The following is a 13155-nucleotide window of genomic DNA, read 5'->3' as shown; positions in this document are numbered from 1 at the left end:
CAGAAAACCAAACATCGCATGTTCTCACTCATAAGTGGGAGTTGAACAATGAGAACGCATGGACACAGGGAGGGGAATATCACACACTGGGGCCAGTCACAGAATTCTATATTCTTTACACACTTAATGATGGTCTCTCAAAGCTTTCCAGAAATGATAATCTAAGGTACAGTCCCTTAAAGTACCAAGCTACCTATTTTTATGCTTGGAGATTTCCATGAACTGGCTAAAAATTTCGATCATATTTGGAACCTAGATAGAGACTGAATGGCCCCAAATCTTTCCTTCCAGAAATGACCCAGCCTGTGTGGGCAGCTTCTCAAGTCTAATTAGCACAAAACTTGTTTGCAATAAGAAAATAAATTAGTTCCAAAGCAGTAGAAAATGCATAAACTTATAAAGGGCTGGATTTGCATTTTAAAGTCAAGTAACATTTCCTTTTTTTTCTGTTAAGTACTCATAAATTTATAATCCTGTACCTGTTCATAGAGAGGTCACCCTTCTAAACTACAGAACAGTTAACATCAGATACAAACATGTCTTTACTAAGATCTGGTAATAAAAATTACTATAAAAATAGTACCTTACTAACCTTAAGTTCATTTTGATGTAAGTTCATTTTAGCTCTCCCTCCTTAAATGTAAGTTCATCTCTAGCACTTGCATGGAAGCTGACTTTTATCATTTATTGAAAAAAATTTAAACTCTTTGAGCACTGTACGACCTATCTTTCAAATCAAGTGAATTACATAATTTTATAACTTTCCATGAAAAGTTATTTTTTCTCCAATGTCTAATAATTTGATTTGTATTCTCCTGTGGATATTTTTTCTCTTTTATTCATTAGTGTAATATAAAGGGATTGTTCAACCAGAATAAATAGCTGGTCCCCTTATATTCTTTGCTAAAAACATTTCTTTTAAAAGTAGCATCATCTTCAGTTTCAGGATCCTTCAACTCAATGTGTTTAATTCCTGTACTGAGCATATTCATGAAGGAATTAAATGAAGGAACAAACAGTCATCATTGTAGTCTGGTCTCCATTATTATCATGTTCCCTTGTCACTTAATTTCTCCCACTCTCAGTTGTTCCATCTGTAAGGTGGAGGTAATAATTATCTCATAAGGTCAAGAGGACAGTATAATGATAAATGGGGATAACTAAAAAGCATAAAATTATTCATAAGAAAAGTAACAAGAAACTGCAATGTCCCTAGGCATGGGCAAGGATTTCATGACTAAAACATCACAAGCAATGGCAACAAACGCCAAAATCGACAAATGGGATCTAACTAAAGAGCTTCTGCACGGCAAAAGAAACTACCATCAGAGTGAACAGGCAACCTACAGAATGGGAGAAAAATTTCTGCAATCTACCTATCTGACAAACGGCTAATATCCAGAACCTACAAAGAACTCAAACAAATTTACAAGAAAAAAACAACCCCATCAAAAAGTGGGCAAAGGATATGAACAGACACTTCTCAAAATAAGACATTTATGCAGCCAACAGACACATGAAAAAATGCCCATCATTACTGGCCAGCAGAGAAATGCAAATCAAAACCACAATGAGATACCATCTAATACCAGTTAGAATGGCAATCATTAAAAAGTCAGGAAACAACAGACGCTGGAGAAGAAATAGGAACACTTTACACTGTTGGTGGGAGTGTAAATTAGTTCAACCATTGTGGAAGACGGTGTGGCAATTCCTCAAGCATCTAGAACTAGAAATACCATTTGACTCAGCCATCCAATTACTGGGCATATACCCAAAGGATTATAAATCATGCTACTATAAAGACATGCACATGTATGTTTATTGTGGCACTATTCACAATAGCAAAGACTTGGAACCAACCCAAATATCCATCAATGATAGACTGGATTAAGAAAATGTGGCACACACACACCATGGAATAATATGCAGCCATAAAAAACAATGAGTTCATGTCCTTTGCAGGGACTTGGATGAAGCTAGAAGCCATCATTCTCAGCAAACGATCACAAGGATGGAAAAGCAAACACCACATGTTCTCACTCATAGGTGGGAACTGAACAATGAGATCATTTGGACACGGAGCAGGGAATATTACACACCGGGGCCTGTCGTGGGGTTGGGGGATGGTGGAGGGATAGCATTAGGAGACATATCTAATATAAATGATGAGCTGATGGGTGCAGCAAACCAACATGGCACATGTATACCTATGTATCAAACCTGTACATTGTGCACATGTACACTAGAACTTAAAGTATAATAATAATAAAAAAGAAAAGAAAATGCAATGTCCCAAAACTAGAATTATGAAAAAAATGCAATGGTTGTTTATGCAATGTTCTTCACATCAAAATCCCTCAAATCCAACATGAGATAAATTATTTGATCTTAAAAAAGGAGCTTCATCATCTAGAATTAGGGCTCTGATAATGAAATATCAATGGTAATGACTTAGTATGTGACACCACATCACCCATCCTCAATGCTAAATATTTAACTTGAGTAAATGTGTTGATTCTGATAAAATTCTGAGTGAAAGCTATAAAACAGAAGTAAAATACTCAAAGAAGAGCAAACCTTGATTACTCAAAATGCTTAGAAAATGAGGGTTCACTTCTTGCATGCAGCCCATCATCAATGACTCCAGATACTCATTTTGCAGAAGAAGTTCCTGATTTCACTTTGCTCCATCAACGTTTCCCTCTTATGACTTCCATTTGAGCAGAGGAATTGTATTTTGGTTTCTTAAAGGTTTTTCTTTGATTATGATTAATCAAGAAATCTAAAAATTTGCAATACTCCAAGGTTTACTATTATAACATGAAATACAATATGCAGAATTGAAAATTCCACTATAGCTTTTTCAAAAATTCCACTATTATGTGATTCAATTTCACAAATTAAATCTCACTTTCACTATCTCTTCTAGTCTCAAAATGATTTTGCACAGTATCTCTTTCAAGACATCATTTTGTTAATATTTTTTAAAGCTTGGCATCTAAGGTTTCTAGTTTATTACCCCTCCCAAGTATTAATAGTTTATTCTCTCACGGAGAATTTAAAATTTGAGTGAAACTTACTTTCTTGTATTGCATTAAGAATCTCTGAAAAGTCCACATCACTCTTTGGCCCGTCAGGTAGTATTTGCATATCCAGCTGGTAGCCTTGCAAATCCACACCTCCTTCTAGAGAAATGAAAGATATTCATGGAGTTTGCACTGGTTATCAGAGAGTCTGTCATTAGGGTCCCAAGGAGAAGCTATGTCAAAATCCAAAGTGAACAGCTAGCTGGTTTGCCAATGATCCTCCTTCTTAGACAAAGGACTTAAAAAAAAAAAAATACACAAGCCATTTGCATTGTATGGGACCAAAAAGGTTCACTTGTATTTCCAATGCAAAAATAAGGCAACTAGTTTTTCACAAGGATACATACTTCATAGTATTTACTGATAATTCCCTAGGTAAAAAAATATAACATAGCCTCTACCTAAGGGTATTTAAAATTATTTTCAGCTTCCACATGGATTAAATGTGACATTAACAAAAACATTTTAAGATATCATCTTCTTATAATAATTCATTCTTAAGGATGGAAATTAAACCTCCCTGATTCATCATTTATTTTTCAACTGTATCTGAATTTGAAAATATTTTCTATGAAGCAATTAAGCCTCTTGTTCTAGGTTTGTCTGACATATTTTCGGCATGTCCTAAAGAAAGAAAGTTTTTATGCTGCTCCATACACCTATAGAACATTTAAGGAAGTCAAAGAAACCAAGGTACCAAAAAGTAACTTTATCATGAACAATAAACCTTCTAAACCTTCTAAAAGCTTCTTAAAGTAATCAGTAAGAATGTCTCCAATTTGAGGAGTCTGCCAGGGCTAAAAAGCCAGTGCTAAAATAAACAGCCTGATGCCTAAAACAGAACATGCCCTAGCTTCCAGTTTTTTTGTAGAAATAATCCTCTCTTAAGCCTAGGAGGTATACTCAGCCTTATACAAAGTTTCAGTTACATTCCTAAAGCTCAAGAATAAGATAACTCACAGCCTCACACAAATGCTTATTCTAGGAGTAAAACACCTAAAGGTAACTTAATATTCTATTATATTTAACAGAAAATAAGCCTTGGGAGGGCAGGGACTTTGTCTGCATGCTATAACCCAAGCACTTAGAACAGGACCTAGCACAAAGTATATTCTCAACAAAGTAGATTCTCAGGCTGAATGAATCAATGAGGTTATGCAGTAATTACAAAACCAAAACAGTAGAGCTAAAAGCAAAGCTACAAGCTCTGATTCTGGAGTCAGAGAGACCAACGTTAAAATTCTTATTAGGTAATGCTAAACCTCTCTAAATTTTAGTTTTCTGCTTTATGAAACAGGGATGACGATAACAGCCTCGCAGAGCAGCCACTAGTATTAAATGAGATAATGCACAAAAACCTTAGTTGTCATGTAGTCAGCACTCAATAAATAGCAGCCACAGGTATTAACATTGTCATCCATAATAATAAGCAACACTGCATTTATATAGAGACAGACTACGTATTCAACAATATGAATAATGAAAATGAAGTCATAAGTCCGTTCCTTGAGACCCCAGTATGCATTTCGGTGACTGTCAGGAACTGCTGTTTAACATTCCAGTCACAGCAGTGAACTTTTCAGATGCACTAATGCAGCTGCCTCATTGCAAAGTCTGAAGCTGCCTATGAGAGAGTTTCTTAGGACAGACAAACATGCCTTCCTGCTGGTCCAGAATTAAAATGGGCTATTTGCCTTTTTCTTCCATGGCCAGTTACTTCAAATGGGTAAAGAAAAGTTCTGATGCTTTTCAGTCTCAACTAAGGCTAGTCAGCTTTATTCTATTTGATGGCCAAAGACCTCATAATTACAACAATGACAAGAAAAATAACAAGAATATTCAATATCACCCTGGCTCTGGGCTATGTACTTCATGGTATCATTTAGTCTTTAATTTTGAAAAGAAGGTGCGATGCAATGGAGTAAAATGCAATGGAGTCACACAGTTACTAAAGTGTAAAGATGTAATCACAATCCATGCTCTTCACTATTCTTTAAAATCACCCATATCCAAGCAGTCACAAACACAGGCTGTTGGAGATAAGAGAACTGGATTTGCCAAATAAATTCAACATAATCCAATAAAATGATCCTGTGTTCTAATACTTCAGATCAAGACAAAACCCATTACATAAGCTAAAAAAAAAGTGACTTCCTAAATAGAAACCCAATTTATTTATTTGTTATTTGTCACAGACAGGGACTCATAAACTCAGGTAGAAGTAGCTATGACTACTAGATAACTAGAATTTTTAATAACAAAGATTCCAAAAACGTCTGATAATTTTTTTTAAACGTGAGAGGACAGTATAGAAATATAAGACACAAAAGAAGCACCATAAAGGAGGCACATAGGTCATTAAATTCTGTCTTCAAAGAATACTTAATGATGTGGGAAAATGCTTGTTTATAATGAAAAAGTGAGGAAAACCAATACAAAAATATAGATAGATTAGATAGATACATAGATAGGTAGGTAGGTAGGTAGATAGAGAGATAGATAGATAGATACATACATACATATATACATACATAACAGAGACATGTCCCAAGTACAGTCATGTCTCACTTAATGACAGGATACTTTCTGAGAAATGCATCGGTAGGAGATTTCATCATTGTGCAAACATTGTAGAGTGTACTTACACAAACCTAGTTGATATAGCTTACCACATACCTAGATTACATGGTGTAGCCTATTGCTCCTAAGCTACAAACCTGTACAGCATGTTACTGTACTGAATACAGTTGCCTAATACAGTTACCTACTGTAACTGTAATACAATGGTATTTGAATATCTAAACATAGAAAGGGTACAGTAAAAATAGAGTATGAAAGATAAAAAATGGTCTCTCTGTATAGGGCACTTACCATGAATGGAGCTTGCAGGAATGGAAGTTGCTCTGAATGAGTCATTGAGTGGTGAGTGAATGTGAAGGCCTAAAATACTATTGCACATTACTAGACTTTATAATAAACACTGTACACTTAGGCGACATTAAATTTATTTTAAAATGTTTCTTTCTTCAATAATAAATTAATCTTATGGTAAGTTTTTACTTTGTAACCTTTTAGATTTTTTTTAACTTTTGACTCTTTTGTGATAACACTAAGCCTAAAACACAAACCCATTTTATAGCTCCAAAAAAATATTTTTTTCTTTATATCCTTATTCTGTAAGTGTTTCTCTATGTTTTAAATTTAAAAACTTTTTAAAAACTCTTTTTGTGAGAAATGAAGATACAGACACACACATTAGCCTAGGCCTACACAAGGTCAGGATTATCAATATCACTTGTTCCACTGGAAGGTCCTAGGGGCAATAACATGAATGGAGCTCTCACCTCCCATGATATAAATGCTCTCTTCTGGAATACCTCCTAAAGGACTTGCCTGAGGCTATCTTACAGTTAACTTTTTTTTTTAATCAGTAAAAGGAGTATACTTTAACAATAAAAAGTAGAGTAACATAGTAGTTGATTATCACTGTCAAGTATTATATACTGTAAATAATTGTATGTGCTATATTTTTATACAACTGGCAGCACAGTAGGTTTGTTTACACCAGAATCACCACAAACACGCGAGTAATGTATTGCACAGCTGCACCATCACTAGGCAATAGGAATTTTTCAGCTCCAGTATAATCTTAATGGGACCACCATGGTTTATGTGGTCCGTTACTGATGAAAAAGTCATCATGCAGTGCATGACTGCATACTAAAAAACATACCCATTTATATGACTAGAAAAATATAACAGGAAGAAAATACTCAAAATAGATACAGAAGTTATCTCTCAGCTGTGAAATTATGGGTAGATTTTGTTTTATACTTTAGCTTTTTTATGTTTTTCACAATGAGAATACAAATTTTTTTTGAGACAAAGTCTCACTTTGTCACCTAGGCTGGAGTGCAGTGTTGTGAACACAGCTTACTGCAACCTCAACCTCCTAGGCTCCAGCAATTCTCCCACCTCAGCCCCAAGCAGCCAAGGGCTACAGGTACATACCATGATGCCTGGCTAATTTTTGTATTTTGTATAGAGACAGGGTTTTTCCATGTTTCCCAGGCTGATTTTAAACTCTTGACCACAAGTGATCCGCCTGCCTCAGCCTTCCGAAGTGCTGGGATTACAGGCGTGAACCATTGCACCTGCCCTTAGTGTAAAACATTTTATAACTTTAAAGACATGTAAAAATTCAAGAGTGGGATAGTGGAGTTTAATAATTATTTAGAGTTCAGGATTTAAGACTGAAAACAAAGATTGCAGATACTAAACCGTAAATGGTAAATATCCAATTTAATATAACAGATTTTCTAAATTCATGTAATTTTTTATTTTTTTAATTATTTAATTATTATTTTTTTTTTGGAGATGGAGTCTTGCTCTGTCACCCAGGCTGGAGTACAGTGGCGCGATCTCGGCTCACTGCAAGCTCTGCCTCCCGGGTTCATGTCATTCTCCTGCCTCAGCCTCCTGAGTAGCTGGGACTACAGGCACCCGCCACCGCGCCCGGCTAATTTTTTGTATTTTTAGTAGAGACAGGGTTTCACCGTGTTAGCCAGGATGGTCTCGATCTCCTGACCTCATGATCTGCCCGCCTCGGCCTCCCAAAGTGCTGGGATTACAGGTGTGAGCCACCGCGCCTGGCCATGTAATTTTTTAAAATGTGTAAACCAAATAGCTTCAAAATGCAACATTATCTTCATGCTAAATATTATGATCACACATAGAATCCCCCAAATATAAGGTATTTTTCTGTCTCTGCTCTAGAAGAAATACAGAATATTCTTGCATAGAGGATAATGTAATGGTCTGGAACTTCTGACACTAAGCCGTTCATTAAGTCTGACACCACAAAGGAGAGGGAGCTGTAAAACAAGGACTTTTGTAAGCTTTCCTAAATGGAGAGTGATCAGTGTACCAATGCATCTTCAAAGATGACAATCTCCACCTTTAACTTACAATGCCCAAGTGAAAGAGACTAAATGACTTCAGTGTAGAAAAATGTACTATGTCTACTTCATACTTCTGATTTTATTTATTGTTACTCATATAGCTTTTTGTTATGATTTCTAAAAACCTAAGAATCTGAGTTCTTTGCCATAGCCACAGATATCCTGGACTTTGGGTCAGAACACAAAGTTTGAAAAACTAGGCAAGATGGTAAAGATACTATAGATTCAAACTGAAGACTTTAAAATACAGCCCCACTGGGCATCAGGAATTAACATGCAATTAAAGTACAATCCTAAGGAAGCTAAACAAATTAAAGAGGGAAGTTAAGAAGATCCCTAAAGATGTGGAAACACATTGAACAATTAAAAAAAAAATCAAGAATAGCTACAAAATCCATGTTATCTCCATTTTGTCTTTAAGTTTCCCCACATGTTACGGATAGAAGTGATTATACTCAATACTTAATTGTGATTCTGTAACCTTGGTAACAGCACTTACATTTAATAAAAAGTCTTTAGCTGGACAAGCAATATTTTAAAAATTCATTCTGTACCTAGCTTACAGCTAGGCATTATTTTTTATTTATTTATTTATTTTTAGACAGTCACACTCTGTCACCCAGACTGTAGTTCAATGATTCAATCGCAGTTCACTGCACCCTCAACCTCCAGGGCACCAAAGCACTTTTATACAAGAGAAACAACAACAACAAAAATGAGTTCCAAACATAAGTTTCTTGATTAGCAAATATGTCACATAGCTCTTTATATTTTGAACTCACATAGCTCTTTATATTTTGTCTTTTCTATAGTATATGTTTTCTATGAAAAATGAGATAAAGTACCTAGCATAGTATGAAGCAGACAAAGAAAATGTAAGTTCCTAGTTTTTCCATATCTAGATTTCTTCCTCATTGCTAGCACCCTCAACTACACAGTAACACATTGAAGCCTGGGATCAAACTGCATCCCCGTTTTATCTCCTATAAAACCTAGAACAAGGCCTTGAACATATTAGTTGTTCAGTTAATGCTCTTTCACTGCAATTTCACATTATGAATAACAATAATGAATATAAACTAAAAAGATGATCCAATTTTTTTAGTCTACAATTTGAAGAATCTCGATAGGTTATCAGTAGATAATATGATAATATGAAAGACATATTATAGATCATAACTTTTTGCCTTTACAGTAAAATCTTGTTAAATTTTATCAAATAATAAACAAAATCTCAAAGTACCAAAGGGCTTATAATAAAAATCAATAGCTACCCTTTTTGCAATCCCTATTCTTTTCCTCAGTGGAAACAGGACTTTTAAGAGTCTCTGTTGGATCCTTCTATGTGTGTGTCCCATTGTTGCATGATTTTCCAATTTTATATACTATATATGGTTTTTCTGCTGTGACACACAATATAACTTACATTACTGCCACTCTCCACTTGCCCTCCATTCACTCACCAAATCACTATTCTTAGTAATTTCATTAGATTGCCTTAGTTTAGTTACTTTAAATAAATCACTTAAAATTCCTTTCCTTGTTCAATCAATTATAGATATATCTCATATGTGTAAATTAACATAGTGATCAAAAAAGGAGATACTGGCACTAAACTAACCTGGATTTGAATGGTACTTTTATGTGACCTTGACTCATTAAATAATAAACTCAATAAGCCTTATCTTTCTCACTGAAAATATAGGAAACTAAAATTTTTTGGAGGCTTTAGTATAAATTATAGACATTATACACAAATAATTTGGCCCATCATGTTAGATCAAGGTGCTTCACTACAAATTTTATATGATATTCATTCTCTGCAAAATGAGGGCCTATTCCAGGTTTGGGAACTAGGCTAAATAAAAACAATCCCACTTTAAAAATCTTGTAATTTGGGACTGTGAATAGTTACTTCATATTGAAACCAAAATAAAGGAAAGTCTGACAAATCAGTTCTTACGCTCCCCGTGTCACAGAAAAGATGGGGAGTGTGTAAAGTAGACTTAAGAGGATAAATGATATTTTCTATAATAACTTCATAATAACTGTTGCTACAGCTGAGCTTCTGTCTACATTCTATTTATAGTCTACAAATAAAAATTGGTGGTTCCTGTCCTGAGAGGTGTATTTAATACAAATCCTCAAACACAGCATTTTTTTATAGAATAGGTAGCAGTGATATTTCAAAACTTGAGCTACATATCTAAAATAAATCCTCACATGTAATATTTTTGGACTTAAGAGGCTGCAAAGACCCCATTTTCTAAACTGGGAGTTTTGTATTGAACTCCCCATAGGTGAATTCTGTATTCCTATGACAGTGTTAAGATGGAGAATGGTGTTAAGTAAGGAGGAAGGGCTGGGTGTGGTGGCTCACACCTGTAACCCCAGAGCTGCAGGACGCTGAACCAGGAGGACTGCATGAGACCAGAAGTTCAAGACCTACCTGAGCAATATAGCAAGACCTCCATCTCTAAAAAAATAAAATAAAATTAGCTGGACATATTGGTTAATACCTGTAATCCTGTCTACTTGGGAGACTGAAGTGGGAGGATCACTTGAGCCCAGGAGTTTGAGGCTGAAGTTAGCTATGATCATGCCACCGCACTCCAGCCTGGGTAACAGAGTCCTTGTCTCTTAAAAAAATAAAAATAAAAAAGAAGGGAGGGAGGTCCATTCTGTCCTTACAGACTTTGCTGGCATCAGCCAGTGTTCAAGATAAGTCTTTGAGGAAGAGAGTAAGGAAATGAGTTCAGCTCTTCTGGAGAATCTGAAATTGGAAACCATAGATTTACATGTAGGAAATGCTACTGGTTCTGAAAAAAAAGTTCCATATATATATTTTTTTAACATTATTTGTACTACTTACCAAAATCCTTTTTTTGTGTGTGGCATAAACTAAAAAAGCTTCACAATAGAAGATGCTTCATAAGTGTAACAAATACACATGCCATTTTATTAGTATTGTGTAAAACTATAAATCTGATGATGTTGTAAGTTCATTCTTTTACAGAAGAAAGCTTGGCTCATATTAGCAGGACTATACATATTGATTCACTCACACTAGTCACTATAAGGCTAAACCTATTCCCTCAAATGATTAATGCTAAGTAGTCCTAATGGCCAAATTCTTTACTGGATCCTGATGGGAGAACCACATTTGGCTAACAGTAGGCAGATATTTCTGAGGTCTAAAATGGAAATAATAATTCTACTGCTTTGGCCAGTAATGGCTCTCCTTCAGCAGAATTGCTTCCATGTTTTCCAGGACTGGTAGGATCATGATCTCCTGAGTTATAATGCATTCCTTCACTAAAAGTTCCCAAGATGGCCTGGAAGTCAGAATTGCAAGGCTTCAAACAGCAGGAAGGATTGGTGAATCACATAGGCAGAATTCTGTGGTATCTTCCAATTTCCTAGATGCTGAGGTCTGTTGTGATGACAAGGACTCTTGCAGATGAGGAGAAGAGACAAACTCAGCATTATAGAACAGAAACGGTGCAATTTTCAGCCTCACTAAATGTTGTTAACTCTTTTGTCTTGAATGATAAGTCTTCATATATGAAGGGCTTGAGAGGAATGTGAGAAGGAATATTGCCCTTGCAAAACGACAATCTTCAAAAAAGCTAGGACTCCGCCCCTCTTGTGCATCGGCCTGTCAGCTCAAACTCAAACAATCAAGCCCAGTAAAAGCCCACTATTAACTGACTATCCACCATGGAAGGGCTTAGGTTTTAAATCTCAACTCTACTAGTTATAGTTGTGTGATCCTGAGCTAAATGGTTAAAGCATCCCATCCTATCTTCAGTGGATCCATTCCAAGATCCCCAGTGGATATCTGAAACTGTAGATAGTACTGAATGCTATATATAGAGAGATAGATATATAGATATGTGTGTGTGTGTGTATATATATGCTTTTTTTCCTATACATACATACCTATAATAAAATTTAATCTTTAAATTAGGAACAATAAGAGATTGACAACAATAACTAATAACAAAATAGAACAATTATAACAATAATGGTAAAATAGAACAATTTCTCTCTGTCTTTCTCTCAGAATTCTTATTGTAACTGAAATGATGAAAAACAAAGTTATGGATAAGGGGCACATTGCTGTACTTAAATCTCTGCAAGTTTCTAAAATATAAAATTATTTGAAATAGCCTCAGGCAGAAGAAGCAGTTTTAAATTTCACAAAACACAATGCTCTTTCCCAGAAATTAATCATTTGCTTTTCTTTGTGGCTGCCTTTTTATGGCTCTTCTTCATTCACTTTCTGTGCTCAAAAGGTTGTAAAATGATTTTTCAGAAAATTCCCTCTAAATGCATCCTATAGATCAAAATGTGTATGTATATGTCCCTCAGTAAAATGAAAAGCAAATGCAAATAAGAGAAGAATGTGGTATGTATTTTTAGAAAAAAAATAATTTTGTTACTCAGCAAATGATAGCAAGGAACACAGATACCAATGCCCACATTTGCCAAGGACCAAAATAGCTTGTTTTCCTAAGCACCCCCACCTATTGACTAAACTCACATCACACATCTAAAAAAACCCACTTAAAGAGGAAGAGATTCAAATGAAGGATAATTAGAGTGTTATTTCTAAACCACAGCACTAACTGTTCTGAAAGCCACCACATTCACCTTCAATGCAATGAGAAATAAAACAGAAGTCCAAAGTAGCCCTTGCCGCTTTTTCCATACAATTTATCTTCCAGCCACCCCTAAAATCCATTCACAAATAGGAAGACTGATTATCTCATCCATGCTTCAGTTCTGTTCAAGAGAGCAGCCAGGTTCCTTAGATCCTATAAGCAAACCTCAGCCACACTTCTCAATAAAGTGTCTATTTTCAGAAAAGGGGATAGAAAGCCCCCAAAATTTCACTCTCAACTAACGCTCATCTTCAAGAAAAAAAGTTGACACCATGGAAAAAACACCCATAATAACTTTTGTTTTTTGGTTTTTTTTTTGAGATGGAGTCTCGCTCTGTCACCCAGGCTGGAGTGCAGTGGTACAATCTCGGCTCACTGCCACCTCTGTCTCCCAGATTCAAGCGATTCTCCTGCCTCAGCATTTTTCTTTTTTCTTTT

General features: G+C 35.4%; 1 protein-coding gene across 1 annotated transcript in view; it reads right to left on the bottom strand.

Annotated features, from left to right (window-relative positions):
• ANO4 (anoctamin 4) overlaps positions 1 to 13155 on the bottom strand; it is a 383617-nt gene that overhangs the window by 192560 nt on the left and 177902 nt on the right. Inside the window, exon 4 of the mRNA XM_050750195.1 lies at positions 3084 to 3188. Coding sequence (XP_050606152.1) covers positions 3084 to 3188 — 105 coding nt within the window. The remainder of the gene's footprint in view (positions 1 to 3083; positions 3189 to 13155) is intronic.

The sequence above is a fragment of the Macaca thibetana genome, chromosome 11 (assembly GCF_024542745.1).
Source record: "Macaca thibetana thibetana isolate TM-01 chromosome 11, ASM2454274v1, whole genome shotgun sequence".
Classification (NCBI taxonomy): Eukaryota; Metazoa; Chordata; class Mammalia; order Primates; family Cercopithecidae; genus Macaca; species Macaca thibetana.
This window is presented reverse-complemented; position numbering and strand designations above follow the sequence as displayed.